General features: G+C 42.5%; 1 protein-coding gene across 1 annotated transcript; it reads left to right on the top strand.

Annotated features, from left to right (window-relative positions):
• The first annotated feature begins 541 nt into the window (after positions 1 to 541).
• On the top strand, positions 542 to 13,122 carry cckar (cholecystokinin A receptor). Its single transcript, XM_028038664.1, has 6 exons — positions 542 to 1,008; positions 2,884 to 3,144; positions 9,773 to 10,034; positions 10,670 to 10,797; positions 11,399 to 12,565; positions 12,699 to 13,122. The coding sequence occupies exons 1-5, from the start codon at positions 885 to 887 to the stop codon at positions 11,965 to 11,967; spliced, it is 1,344 nt and encodes a 447-aa protein (XP_027894465.1). The 5' UTR covers positions 542 to 884; the 3' UTR covers positions 11,968 to 12,565; positions 12,699 to 13,122.
• Positions 13,123 to 15,147: the final 2,025 nt, after the last annotated feature.

Genomic DNA, 15,147 nt, shown 5'->3' with positions numbered 1-15,147 from the left:
TGTCCCCCTGTGGAGGAAAGTTCAGTGTACCAGCAGTAGAGTCAAGTGAAAGGCAAATGGAAGCAATGCAACTTCACAAAAGTGACAACATACCAAAATAAGAAGAGGTTGTACAGTAAGGACAAGTTTATAACATCAGAAAAGAATCTGCCAATCGTTTTTTTAAGTACTCTGATTCATAGAAATGTAAAACTGAGGAGTGAAACTGAGCCTAGACCAGCCTGTTTTACCTGCTACAGTCATTTTATGGATCCTAACCGTCTATTATCACCTATTATGAGTTTTAAACAGCCACACAGTTATTCTGTTTACAGCAACAGAGGGCTTGTAAATACTTCTCCTTTTTTTTTAATGCATTTTAACTTTTTCTTTTAAGTACAACAACAATCGGCTCGTTTTGAACACGTTACTCAATGGCTGATGACAGCCAGTCTATCCACGCATCAGAACATTTGCAATTTCACGCCCGTTCTCAAAAAAATTCCACAGACTGCAGCAGCATGCCCGCGCACAGGGCGAGAAGCCCTTTCAATATTGCCAGGGACACAAATGATGTTTGTAATCAAATTCTTCAGCTTTTTTTCCTTTTTTTATTTTTATTTTTTTGAAGGGAGGAGGGTTTGGTGGACATATAGGCGGGCTGACGATCCCTCTCCACACGCTGTCAGCAACAGAGGAGCGCTGCAGTGGGAGCTGGGGCTTTTTCTCCCCTGGTTGCTATTGTTTTGTGAATGGATATTTAAAGTTTGAGATCCATGCGCTCTCTCTTTCTTTCTCTCTCTCTCTCTCTCTCTCTCTCTCTCTCTCTGTCTTATGAAAGAGCATGACCGCTGCTGAGCTTCAGACAGATTTGACCTGAGCTCACACACAGGAGAGAAGGCGAAATGGAGACTATCACGACCCATGACTTCCTGATTAATTCAACAGAACTGAACAGTGTCTTGTGCCGCTTCGGGATCAATATTTCGGACTGCGAGCCAGGACGGGGCCCCTCTCCAGAGCCTAACGGTAAAGTAAACCAGTTCATCGATATAACATGTCTGTGAAGATTTCTCAATTCACCTAAAATAGTCTTTTGAACTCCAGATTGTGGCAAAAAGAAACGAGCGGGAGGCGAGGGGGGAGAAGGCGAGAGCTTTGGGCATTTTTTTCTTGCGTCATTGCGCATTACGCGCACGGCTCAGGTCCTCCACAAAAGCTAATGCAGTCAGCGCTCGCTGGTTCTGCACGGTCAAGTGAGCACAAACTGCATTTGTGCACTTTGCGGGGGGGTAAAAAAAATCTGGGACGTAAAAAGCGCCAGTTTGGAACATTTTTGCAAATAAAACCCTGGAAGGCTACCACAGCCCGAAGTGATGCACCGACTCATAAAAATGCGCACGCTGAGCATCAGCGGGGTTGCACATGAGTCACATTTTTATATAAATATTAGAGTGATGTTTCCTTAAGGGAGGCAGATGACTTTGAAAATATACACAGAGTGTAAGAGGACAGAAGACCCAGAGAGGAACTTAGATGTGGCCCATATGGGCAGAAAGCTCCATACGGCGACAGGTGGGATAGTAGACCCACGACATACAGGTGCATCTCAGAATGCCACTGAAAAAGTTCATCTGTTTCAGTAATTGTTTTCTAGAAGTGAAAGTCACAGTGTTTAAAAAAAATATATATTTTCATTTCTGATTCCACTGTTCTTACTGAAATGCTTCAGATTAGCACTCAAATCACATCAGAAAATGTTTAAAAGCAGGTTTCGAATGATGGTTTCATTTATTATGAAGGAAAAAAGCCTATTGAAGAAGTAATTGGAAACACTTCAGACAACTGGTAGTGAGCTTTTACATGGTTGTGGATGTTTGGCACTCTATTTGTAGCTTTTTAAAATGCATTTATTTCAGTCACACAACAGGGTTTCCGAGGATGAACGACCTGTTGAGGGCCATAAAAAAAACAGTTTCTCTGTTGTATTTATGTTTCCAGAATATTCTTTCATGTGATCCATTCAGACATGGACTTTCTGTTGTACTTCAGGTCATTGTCATTCTGCACACAGCCCAACTTTTAGCTGACATCATGTACTATTTAAGTGATTGTCGATTCTACACGTTTTGTAGTGATGAACAGTTTATTAGTAACGAGGGGAAAATTTTTAAATGAAGGAACCAATCTCCCAGGTGTTTAGATTCAGGTTTTTGTCAGATGCACTCTGATGTACTGTGTACTTTCCAATGACGTTGCAACCGTTGCATGTGCATGTTGTTTGTTGTTACGGTTTCCTGGTTTTTGTGTTTTCTCTTTCCGCAGGTTTAGAGGCGGATGTTAACTTCTGTCCTTTCTATGGTTCCTTCTCTCCTCACGCTCTTATCTCGTTCTTTCCCTTCAAACTTTTTCACCGCCTATCTCGCTTTCTTTTCTCCTTTCTGTTTTGTCTCTGTGTCCATTACATTTGAAATAGACAAAGAAGCCATTTCTAACAACGTTTCATATATTTCTCAAGTGGAGCATCATGGCATGATACGCATGTAAAAGTAGATTTGTTGACAATAATTCTGAGTGCCACACTGCTGGACAGGAGGTGTTCAAAAAAATTATAAAAAGGATTTTTAATGCATAAATTAAAAACCTGCATAATGTCACTGCATAATGACAAGTAGGTCTACTTTTCCAGTAGAAAAGTAGACCTACTTGACCTACTAAAGTAGGTCCAGTAGACCTACTTTTCCAGGTCTACTGGAAAAGTAGATCTACTTTTCCAGTAGACCTACTTGTCATTATCAGAAGCCCACTTATAATTCCTCCAGCCTGAGACCTTCTTTCCAGAATCCAGATTGACATGGTCCAATTTAAAGAAAGTAAAGACACTAACACGTCTTTCCTTCTCAGACATCTCCCAGCCTGTCCGGATCGTCCTGTACAGCATCATCTTCCTCCTCAGCCTCATAGGCAACAGCATCATCATCATCGTCCTGCTGCCGGTAGGACGAAGACCGCGGCTGAGGACCATCACCAATCTGTTCCTGCTGTCCCTGGCAGTGAGTGACCTCATGATCTCCCTGGTGTGCATCCCCTTCACCTTAATCCCCAACGTCATGAAGGATTTCATCTTTGGCCTCGGCATGTGCAAGCTGGTCACATACTTCATGGGTATGTAGAGACGCAAGAAGGTGGACTGGAGTTTTCAGAACAAAACAGTTTGATCAAATTCTCCCCTGCAGACATGGAAATAAATGTGGACACCCCATTAATTATTTAGTTCTTTCAGAAGAAATGTTCACATATCTACGTCTAATCATTCTCACACCATAACATTTCCGCCTCCATGTCACAGGTGATATAAGTTTTTTTTCCCCCTGGAATGTTGTCTTTGGTTTATATCAAATGTGTCTTTTGTGCTTATAACTAAATAATTATGCTTTAGACAAATCTTTCCAAAAGTCCAGGTTTTTCTTAATGTTCTCTTTGGCAAGTTCTACATACATGGACGTTATCCAGGAGTTTGTCGATCTTTTGCAACTACGATGGTTTCAGCTCTTCTGGAAACCATGGCCAGAAGGTTTGAGAGTGTATATTTAACACTTGTTCCAGGACAGCATCGGTGAGGTCAGGCAGTAATGTTGGGTGAGATGAACTGACTGGTCATCTAGTTTAGTCAAGTCAAGTTTATTTGTACAGCACATTTCAGCAACAAGACAGTCCAAAGTCCAACTACGACACGAGCAACACAGATCACATTTTGTGAAATTCCAGTCGTCAAGCAAATACACAGCTGATCAATGTTTGACCTCCTACTAACAAAAGGCAACTCTCAACAGTTGAAACTCAGTGTTTCGACTGTTTTCCAGTTTTCTGGAACTTTCTTCCAGATTTGAGGTACATAGAAACTGGATGCCGCTTCTCCATGTTTGGTTCTGGTTCTGGGGATGTTGAGTAGACCAGAACCAGAAGACCTGAGATTATTCCCAGTGTGCTCTATGGTGTTGACCTCACGGCTCTATTCATTCCAGTCAAGATGGAATTTACTTTGAGCCCTGCTGTGCACATTGACAAAATGCCGTCGTCATAATTCATCCTCTACTTGACACAAGGCAGTCAGGCAGTGTCCATAAAAATCCATTGGACCGGGGGCGTGCTGTGGTGGCACAGGGGGTTAGCACGCCCCACGTTTGGCACGCCCCACGTTTGGAGGCCTCATTCCTCGACGCAGACGTCGCGGGTTCGACTCCCGGTCCCGGCGACCTTTCCCTCTTTCCTGTCTGCCTACTGTAGCAAAAAATACGAGCCACTAGCGCCGCAAAAACTCTTCGGAGGAAAGAATGGAAAAATAAAATATACTCGTCCATATTCGTCCATTGGGATACCAGAGTCCAGTTTAGGGTTGCTTTACTCTTCTGTATCCTATGCTTTGCATTGAACTTGGTGTCTTGGAAATTAATTCCAAGAAGCTCTCTATGAGCCCTGTGAATTATTCTGAAATTCACAAAGTTTGGAAGGACGGTAGTTGTTAACTCAGAAGACAATTAGCAACTACTGCACTCTATGAACTGCCCATGTTCAGTGATTGAATGTGGTCTGTCATTCTTTGAATGAGTTGCTTACACTTTAGCATCAAGGAAATTTCAACAAATTGACTTATTCTACTCGTAGCATCCTGGTACCACACCTGAATTCACTGAGCTCTCACTGAGCAACCCATTGTTTTTGCAGATGTTTTTAGCAGCAGTCTGCATGACTGGGTACCTTTTAGTGATTGGTTGTGTAGTGAAACAGAAGAGCCAAATATAGCAAACATAACTATCTTAATGTTAACCAGAACTTAGCTATTTGAAAGTAAATAACCAAATGACAAAAACTTACCTCCCTAAATAATTATAAACTTAGACAAAAATAAACGACCTGCAAACTCCTTCAAGAACTTTTACAAGGTCTTTAACAAAGACAAACAGTGTGGCCGGTTGGGATGAACGCAGGGTGGATGCAGGAAGTCCAGGGTCTTTTATCCTCCTCCAATCCGGAGTCTCCGCAGGCTTCTGGAGCCAATCAGCGATGGGCACCTGCACACTCATATTTACATAATTAACTTTACGACACCAGTTATAACATTACATACAACACATTCACGTTTCCAAGTTAAGCAAAAAATATGAGGCTACAGATGACAATAAGTTAAAGGCCGGCTCTTTTTTGGAAGCCGTGCCGCAAGAGCCAAACTTCCCATCACTTTTTTAGCAGTATAATGTGTGAAAGATTTTAATTGCAATTGATAACCCTAAAGCTGGATGCAATATAATCCAACTCTGTCTCTGTGGTGAGTTATTGTAATTTTTGCTGTGTTGGTAATTGCTTATTAGATAATTGAAGTCATCTGAGGCTGTCTGGCAAGGTTCATTTCACTGTATGTTCAAATGCTCCTGGAGATTTAATGAGCTTGAGCTAAAAACAGGAGGCCTTTTTTGTCCAGAGAGTATAAATTTATATTTTTACAGACAAAAACCTTTTTAGTTTCAATGTAGGTCCTGCCTAATGATCTCAACGAGAAAGGATGAAAACTGACTGCCACGAAACCCAGCAGGAAGACGATTCCTATCAGCTTGGGTTGAAAAAGATGTCCTGTTCCCCCTGCCAAAATGAATCTCACCAGTTTATTCTTTGTGTATGAAACACACATGAATTACCTTTCCGGTCAAGAGCAAATGGGAGTAACAACTCTAATCATTTCTGATGTGACTGAAGGCTCTGAAGCAGCAATCATACCAGATGCCAGCCCTCACTGAAAATTTTCTCTGTCTTCCCTGTGTTCTGAGGAGGTCGTCAAAACACTGCGTCTGAAAATAACTTGGCGCGGGGTAAAGAAGACAATCCGAGCAGCCTCCATGAGTCAACAGGGACACGTCAAATATAATCAGTTTATTGGCTGAGAAAGATAAACACCGCAGACGTAACGTTCGCCATCGTTAGCTGTCCTAACGGGACGACATAAATGTAAACTTTCCAACCACACTGAGGGCAAGTTGAGGCATATAGCCTCAGTGTTGGACGGGAGATAATGCGTGTTGTATAAAAGTGAAGCTTTGTCCTGTAACTTGTTTTGTCCAAGTCTTTGGGTGCTTGTTAAAACCGGGAACCATGGATATGTGCGAAGTACGGCTTTAAGCCGCCTTCTGAAAAATACATGACAAGTGACTCCGGACTAGTTAAAGTATGTAAATATGTGTCACGCTTCTCCTGCAAACTAATCTCAACATCAAGCAAAACTCCTTGTACCACCTCTGTTAGCAACAGCTACTATCAACCGTCTGTGATCAACGTGGAAGCGTCTTTCATACCCACTGTGGTAGACATTTTGCCCACTCTTCCTTACACAGTTGTTTCGGATTATTCTTAAGGTGTTGTACAGCCGGTTTAAGCTCATGTCACAGCATCAAAACTGAATTTTAGTGCAGACTTTGACTATTCCCTTGCAAAACCATGACACTACCACCACTATGTCTGCCTGTCACAATGAAGTTTTACACCACATGCAACAAGATGCAAGCCTTTAAAAAAGTTTTCCTTTACTGCAGCAGAATGTTAAATCAACAGAAATTATTCCAAGAAGACTTGTATTACTAACATATAATGTATATAAAACATTATTGGGGATTATTGTCCTCTCTCTTTCTCATTTCTGAATCATGAACATTGACCTTAAATGAGGCAGATGAGGCCTGCAGTTCTTTAGATGTTGTTCAGACACTCCTGATGAGGTTAGACACTGATTTCCTGATTTGTGGATATTGGCTCTCATTGTGGTTTTCTGGTCCTTTCCAAACAGATTGATATTAATTACTTTGCTTCCCATATCTCCTTATATTCTTTCTTAAAACAGGGCGTGCTCTTTTGTTTTTCTGATATCATGCAGCCTATTTATCCTCCTGAGTTTTGTATTCATTCAGGTTATCTGGTGTAGAATCTAGTCTAATGATCAAAAATATTTCAGTGTGACAACCCCCCCCCCAAAAAAACAGATGAAATCTGCAACGGGGTGAATGCTTCCTCACAGCCCTGAAGCTTGTATGTAACTATCCTGATCAAAAACCACAATGAAAGTATTACTTTCAAAATGGAAATTGCTCGACATCTGAGTCCAAATTTGGTTCAACGGTTTAGCTGGATTTAGCAATGCAATCAAGAGATAGTTTTTCCTGATGGCTTTTAATACTGCGGCCAGACTGTCATTGAAATTCATCCGCTAGCTCTGATTTTGTCTGCTCTGGCTTAAATCTCCCAGATTTAAGCCGGGAGATTAAATCTGGGAGTCATGTCTTAGGTCAAGTCCTGATGGATAAGCCTTTGGGGCTGCATGCAATGCAGGAACTCATTCATTGAGAAATGAAGGTTGTGTTTATTGGACCTTTCCTTTTTTTTGGCAGTCCACATTTAGTCCACTTGACTCCATTAGCAGGAAAGATATGTCATTTCCCAGTCAGTGCAAGCTTCCCCCCCCCCCTCTGTGCTGCACATTGTCTGACAGCTGCAGACACTACAGAGGAATAGTTGCTCTTATTGTAAGATATGTGTCTCCTTGGACAGTGCCGGCAGCGTATCCGTACTAGATTACCTGCATACATTTGTCTGGCAACTCCACAATATCTAATAAAATAGCTAAACAGATACACAGATTGTGACAGAGCTGCACTCCGTCTAAGCTGGACTGTCAACATGCTCTGTCAGTTATGCTAAGCTAGCTGTATCTGGTTAGCGTACAGCTAATGAAAAAAATGCTAGTCTCGCATCTATCTATGGAGTCCAGCTGGGCCAGCTGAAGTTAGAAGGGGAAAAGTCTTTATTAATTAAAAGTTAAAATTATTAGGTGTGTGTCACTGTAGTGTTATGGAGTTAGATGTTAATTTTAAGTGTCAGCTGTCTATTTAGTGACATGCTATGGCAAGCGTTATGGCAGTTTTTAAGTTTTTGTTTGTTACAAATGCATATTTTCTTGATCTGTTTACTAATTAGCTAATAGGTAGCATTTGGATTTTACTAAAGGGTGGTTGAGTTCAAATGCGTGTTACATTTTCAAATCTTATTTGTAAAAAAAAAAAACATTTATCATATCTCTTTCATTTCACAATTGGGCAACACTATATTTCTATATTTGCATTTGAAAGAACACAAAAATAAAATCCGACTGTGGTACTTCAAAGTTTGGGTTTGTGACACAACGTGGGAACCTTCAGAGGGCATGAATACGATTAGAGGGCACTGCAAGACAGTTTCCATTTATTTTGATTCGGGGATTTGACGTTTCCTACAGCGACAGACTAAACAGAGATGATTTAGTGCATTCAGGGATGCGAACCTCTTCCTTGACTTTAATTTGCCTGTGATTCTGATAAATGACCTGGATTACGACTTCATGTGCCTTGCAGAAAACCTCTGTGGGGATCTTTCTAACAAGGTGGAGTCATTACAGATGATGCATTGAATGCAGATATTTCATTTTCATCCAATTACAGAAACACGAGGAAATGTGATTTTAATTCCTCTCCTCACTTCCTGTTTCTCTGTTTAGCTGTACATGGAGATTAAAGGGCCATCCTTGGGGATTGCTACATCATTTGTCCATGTTTTTATCTGCTTATGTGTCACTCTTGCAGGTTGTGCCCAGCCGTAATTTGAAATGTATTTATAGATCGAGTTGTTATTGCTAAGGACGGTGTTCACACTGATCAGATGCAGCAATGGTGTGTTAAATATGACTAAACGTCCATCCACACTTTACACTGTAAAGTGGGGGGAGAAAGTCTGAGAGTTACAAGGGATAAAATTAATGGCACTACTTTGTCTTTGCATGAACTGTAGCGATACAGAACACATAAATGGGAGTTTGGCTGTGTCAAAATGTGTCTTTTTAGTTTATTTTTTTACGTGCTGACTTATTAAGGTGTGTTGTTGTGATTTGTTCATTTGAAAATTTTGACATGGCATCTCTTTTCTACATTTTACTTTCCTTAGCATCCTCTCTTGAATATCACAAGCAGCGGCTTTCCAAATATTCTGCAGAATACATTTTAGAAAATGGTTGAACATAGGACAAACCTCGGGTTTTATTTATATTTTTAGCTTAAAACTCTTTGATATTCATATATTTTATTTGTAAAACTGACATGGTATCAATGCAATCAATGTGTTTGAGTTATGTAATAAACACAGAAAGAATCTAAGACTGTGGTTCCAATAAAGGAAATGGAGGAAATTTAGTTATTTCATCTTCAGGATTAAGCAATACAACACAATATTCAATTCAATTCAGTTTATTGATATAGCGTCAATTTATAACGAATATTGTCTCGAGGCACTTTACAAAAAGATTGTTTTAATTCAGCCGCACGTATATTTTTAATTGATCCTAGTTATCAAACAGGACAGTAAACTCAGTTAGTTGCTGAAAGTAGTTTAAAAAGTGTACAACTAAGGAAACTCAGCATCGACTCCAACATTGTTTTGACAAACTTAAACATCAAAGCAGCTCTAACTTTAGAGACCTCAGACATGCGTAACCAAGTGTCAGGTGATGCCAGATCTGCTGAGTATGAATCCAATAATAGTATAAATTAACTGTTTACGTCAGTAGATTTTCATGACGCTGCAAATTCTATCTCTTCAGTTCTCCAACAAAAGCACTTCATTTAGGGGTGTCATTTCAAGCATTTGCTTTAAAACACTAACACCTGAGAGAGAGGATGTTGCTTCATGGTCAAACAGAGCTTTTGGTGTTTTCTCCTCTGTGCAGGCGTCTCGGTCAGTGTTTCCACCTTCAACCTGGTGGCCATTTCCATCGAGCGCTACTATGCCATTTGCAGCCCCCTCGCTTCCATGGTGTGGCAGACAAGGAGCCACGCCAAAAAGGTCATCACCGCCACCTGGGTGGTGTCCTTCATCATGATGCTGCCCTACCCAATTTCCAGCACCCTGAGGCCCTTCACCCGCCTCGACAACAGCACAGGACACATGTGTCGCCTGATATGGCCCAACACAGTGTTCCAGCAGTCCTGGTGAGATACAAATCTATTCATTGGGGAGAGTTGTACTACACGATGACCGCAAAACGGTTAGCTTAAGACGGCTGTTTTGCTGAGTGGTTTTCTCGTCCTGGTGAAGAGAGAGCGAGGCAGCCATCGGAGGAAATCCAGCAACAAAAACCCTTCGAATAGAAATTGTCTGCTTGGACAAACCAACCATATCTGCTTGGTTTGTCCAAGCAGATATGGAGTTGGGTTTTGTTACAAGTCATATGGGCAGTTACCCAGGGTGTAAATATTAGGGGGATGCACCAGTACAATCCTGGCTTGAACAAGGTTTATATCAATTTTGTACGTGTGCAGGAACCCCTACGAAGGCACTCCAGTTTGGTAGTGAGAACAGAGATCAGACTCTGTTTGCTGTCAATCACACTGAGCTCATGTCAAGTGAGATACAAATTAACCTTTATTTGTACCTTTGGCTACAGGAAGCCATTAAATCTGAAGAAACTATGCTCTTTTAAACGAACTGTGAGGGACCGTCACCCAGGGAACCAGTCATTCAGCCCACCTTTAATTTACTGTAAAGTAATTTGGCGCTGACTTGAGTTAAAGCCAACAAATGCTCACTGCAGCGCAGTAATTCTGGTGAAATTTGGTCGTCGTAGGTACATCGCGCTGCTGCTGGTGCTTTTCCTGATTCCTGGTATCATGATGATGACGGCCTATGGACTCATCTCCTTGAAGCTGTACAAGGGAATCAAGCGAGCACAGTCCCTGAAGAACTCCAGCCATGGTAGGACAACAAAGCATGGCTGCAACAATTATATATGTGTTTTTAATGTTTTATTGTTTTTGTTTGTTGTTGTTTTAGTCAGCACGCAACAATGTGTTTTGAATGCTTTACAGCATGTTGAGTGACATTAAAACATGTTGCAGTGTGGATTACTGAATAAATAAAATAGGGTTGGGACCACAGACGTACGAGAAGATGCTACTTTAGCATTGTTGCGCAGTAGAAGTGCATGACAAGTTTTCTGCTTTGAAAACAACAGAAGTGTTCTTGCAAACTGGATTTTTATGTCACTTATCACTCAATGCGAATAATGTAGATCACAGAGAGAAAAACAAACAACATCTGCAAATCACAAGTAAGTTTAAGTTGATTCTAAGTACTTTAACCAATTTTATTTTTTGCTAAACCAAACCGATTCATTTGGTTTTAGTCCCATTAGTGAACATTGCAGAACAAAAACTCTAAAGCCAGAAGTCCCTGCTGGGGCATGCTAATGTAGAGCCAGCTACACTTTACATTAGCATCAAAAGGCTAATCCATTAGCCATTAGCATTCTACATGAAACTGCTATTTTGTTTTTCCACATTCTCATCCGTACCAGAACGCCACGCCAGCATCGGCAGCGTCAAACCAGGAAATGGCGGCGGCTACAGCTCATCTGAGAGCAAGAGATCGAGGAAGAGCAGAAGCGGCGAGTTAGCGGAGGCGTCCCGAAACTCCAGCAAAAAGGAGCTGATGGCCAATAAACGCGTCATCCACATGCTCATAGTCATCGTTTTTCTCTTCTTCCTCTGCTGGACCCCCGTCTTCGTCGTCAACGCGTGGAAGGCGTTCGACCAGCGCTCGGCCAACCGTCTGACGGGGGCGCCCATCTCTTTCATCCACCTGCTGTCCTACACCTCGTCCTGCGTCAACCCCATCGTGTACTGCTTCATGCACAAACGCTTCCGGCGGACCATCCTGGCTACCTTTTGTAGCTTCAACATCCCGGGGAGAATCAGGAAGTGGTTCTACTGGGGGAAGAAAAAAAGCCCATCTGAATGGCACAAAGACGTGGCGAGAGGATACGCGCCCTCCAGTGACCTGAATGTCGATACTCAAAGCACCAGAGAGAGCACGCCTGGCGTCAACACGAACATCCCCATGACTCAGTGCAGCGAGGTCCCGTGATCTGGACTGCTCTGTGCATGCGGTATGTAGAAGACAGCGTGTTGCATGTTGCTGAGCCCTCACAGTGCTTTCAGGACCGGTTTATGGGTCTTTCTTTCATTTTAGCTTGGTGTGAAACGACACGAGTCGGTAGGCTCCTCACAGCAGACGGTCACAGCCAGATGTTTTCCGGAGACCTTCAGAGTCCAGAGTACTGACAATGCTCGTTCATCTTCAGGGTCCGCGAGCGCGACATGAAGTGCTCTTGTAACCTGGTTGTTGTTATAATTACACAAAATGTCTTTTTTTGTTGTTGTTTGTATTGTTCTCTACCTGACCGAAAAGCTGTCATTGTTTTGAATGTGTTACTTTAAGAACAGTAGCCCCTCCTTTTTATTTCTTCTTCTATGGTTTTGTCTTTAAAATGTTTGCGTCCCTTAGGCCCTCCCCTTTTGTCATGTTGTCCTGCGGGAGAGGTGTGTCCTATTTACTTTCTATCTAAATACTTCCAGTTTATTTGTAGATTTATTACGTTAATTTCTGTTATGTATTTTTGTTTGTGTAGGACTTGGAGCGGGCAGCTTGTAACTATTGTTTTTCTGTTGGATATTTTCGTCAGGTATGTTGTATAAAAAAGGTTTATTTTATTTAATGTGAGACATGATCCCGCCCTTTTGTCATGTTGTCCTGCGGGAGAGGACTTGGAGCGGGCAGCTTGTAACTATTGTTTTTCTGTTGGATATTTTCGTCAGAATAAATCTTTGAAAGCCAAACAGAGTCACGGCCTGACTAACATCTAATAACCAGCACAACGCAGAAGGGATCCGGTTACACTTGGTGCCGTTTGACCCGCTGTAACGTCGAATCTCCACTGCTGCAGCTGCTGCTACGTTGTCCCTTTCCCGCCTTTGACGTCTTGCTCCGCCTTTGCCCCGCGCTTTGACTGGCAGGCGTTGGCGCGCTGTATCCTAGCAACGAAGTAACTGTTTCTGTTGGTCTTCTTTTTTTGTGCACCTCGTTTTATACAAGTGAAGAGGGGAAATAAGTGAAGAATAATTGAAAAAGTTTTTTAATTTTATAAAAGTTTTTTTGTGTGTTTTGGGACAATAAAACCAATCTTAAAACAGTACAATCAACAAATAATAATAATAATAAACAAAATGTAAAGACATGAAACCAGTCTGTTTATTACCCTTTACCTGTAGATAAGGCTGGTTGTTTTTTTGTTTCTTTTGCTGACTGTTGCATATGAGTTCTTGTGTGACTGATTTGTTTTTACACTGTTTGGGTATCTGCATTTTATTTTTGACATCGCTTCTTTTTGATCCACTGTTATTTTCCATAGTTTTTGTCTGTTATTGTTTGATGAAATGTCTGACACTGAGGTACCTTTTAAAGGTGATGAAGTGGACCGGAAGGTCACTTTTAGTTTGGGGAGGGGCCAACATTACATGTCATTTGGAAGGGGTAGACCTATGCCTTTTAGTCCATATGACTTTTCTGTTGATCAGCTTGGGATTAACCCCCCACCTGTCCCTGCTGCTGCTTCTACACCCATTGGCAAAGCAAGGTCTGACCCTACCCAACTTGTTTCTACTGAGGCTCTCAGTGGGGTGATTGCTGATCTGGCTAAGCAGATTGGGGACGCCATTACGACGAATCTCAATGGACTAAACCCACAAAGTCAGTCACAGTCTCAGGTTGCTGACAGCCAACCCAGCGACCTGACCGATCAGTCACAAGTGAGGTTTGTTGTTCAGTCTGATATTAGAGCACCTCCATATTTCAAAGGTGACCACTCTGACACCTTCTCCATCCAGGAATGGGAGGGTTTGATGAGATGCTATCTGTCAAGGATGAGATGTGTGGACCCTGTAGAAATGTGTGAGATCATCACATCCAGACTTATTGGGAAAGCCAGAGATGTGGTTCAGGTGTCGCTTCGTTGCCAGCCTCAGTCATGTAGTGACAAGTTGGCTTCTACTGTTTTTGATATTTTGAAACGCAACTTTGGTGAGCTGATCTTCTCCAGTTTGCCGATGAGAGACTTCTATGACATCCTGCCTGCTGATGGAGAGACAGCCATGGACTACTGGATTCGACTTAACAAGTCTATTGAAGCGGCTGATGAGTGTTTGCGTAGGAGGGGGAAGCAGGTGGAGGATCCAGGAGCTGAAGTTGTTACAATGTTCATCAACCATTGTCCTGATCCTGGTCTAGCTTTTTCCTTCCAGCTGAAACCTGTGGAGGAGTGGACTACTGCTGAGGTTCAGAGCCGCCTTGATAACCGTGTTGCAAGTCTTAGGAAGCCGATGGTCACTACAAATAGGACTCTTGGTTCGTCTGCAGGCCCTGTTCTCTCTTGTCTTCCTCAGCTTGGTGCTCAAACGCCTAGTGCTGCGTTGTCAGCTGATGCTACACCATTTGCTGTCCGTTTTCCCCAAGCTGCTTTAGCATGTGATCGTTCCTCAGCTTCAGGGCCCTTGAATCAGCAGCCACAGCAGCATGTTGCTCCACAATCTACATCCTTTCAGAATACAGGTCCACCCCAGCCACCTTTTTCCTCCAGTTCAGGAGTTGACCCGCCTCCTCAGATGACAGAGATGTTCGATAAGGTTCTGTCTCTGTGTGCAGCTTCTCTTGCTACAAAACAGAGTGGTCAACATGTGAGGAGTTACACACGTGGTTCTAAACGTCCTCAGCATGCACCATGCAGGGTTTGTTGCTCGGAGGAGCATACCACACACTCACACTGCAGATTGTTCAGACTGTGTCTCAACTGCTTCGGCTCAGGACACATTAAAAGGGATTGTCCTCAGCCTGCTCATCACACACCGCAGCTGTCCTCCCAGTATCCTAATTTAAACTAGAGAGCCCGTGTGATGAGAGGGGAAGCATGGGCAGAGTGGATAATACCCTCACGACTACACTGGATGCACGCTCTGTTTATACTGAGTGTTGCAATACTTCACCTGAGAACAGTGAAGTGATTTTCTTGGGGTCACAGAGAGTCCAGAGGGCTAGTGATTTGTTTTATGCCTCAGTTTCAGTTAGTGACCGGACTACACTGAGGGGTATGTTGGACTCTGGGAGTATGTCGTGCACATTGAGCGTGGAGGCAGAGAGCAAACTAAGAGCCGCGGGTGTTGATTTGATCCCTCTTGCAGTCCCAGAGAATGTGGTGCTCGTTAGGTGTGGTGG

Source organism: Xiphophorus couchianus, chromosome 14, assembly GCF_001444195.1.
Source record: "Xiphophorus couchianus chromosome 14, X_couchianus-1.0, whole genome shotgun sequence".
Lineage (NCBI taxonomy): Eukaryota > Metazoa > Chordata > Actinopteri > Cyprinodontiformes > Poeciliidae > Xiphophorus > Xiphophorus couchianus.
The sequence above is the reverse complement of the archived record's forward strand: the minus strand, read 5'-3'. Positions and strand labels throughout refer to the sequence as shown.

Coding starts and splice junctions, on each gene's coding strand:
- cckar (XM_028038664.1), top strand. CDS start 885: ATGGAGACTATCACGACCCATGACTTCCTGATTAATTCAACAGAACTG. Junction 1,009..2,883: donor CCCCTCTCCAGAGCCTAACG/GTAAAGTAAACC, acceptor TTTCCTTCTCAG/ACATCTCCCAGCCTGTCCGG. Junction 10,798..11,398: donor CCTGAAGAACTCCAGCCATG/GTAGGACAACAA, acceptor CATCCGTACCAG/AACGCCACGCCAGCATCGGC.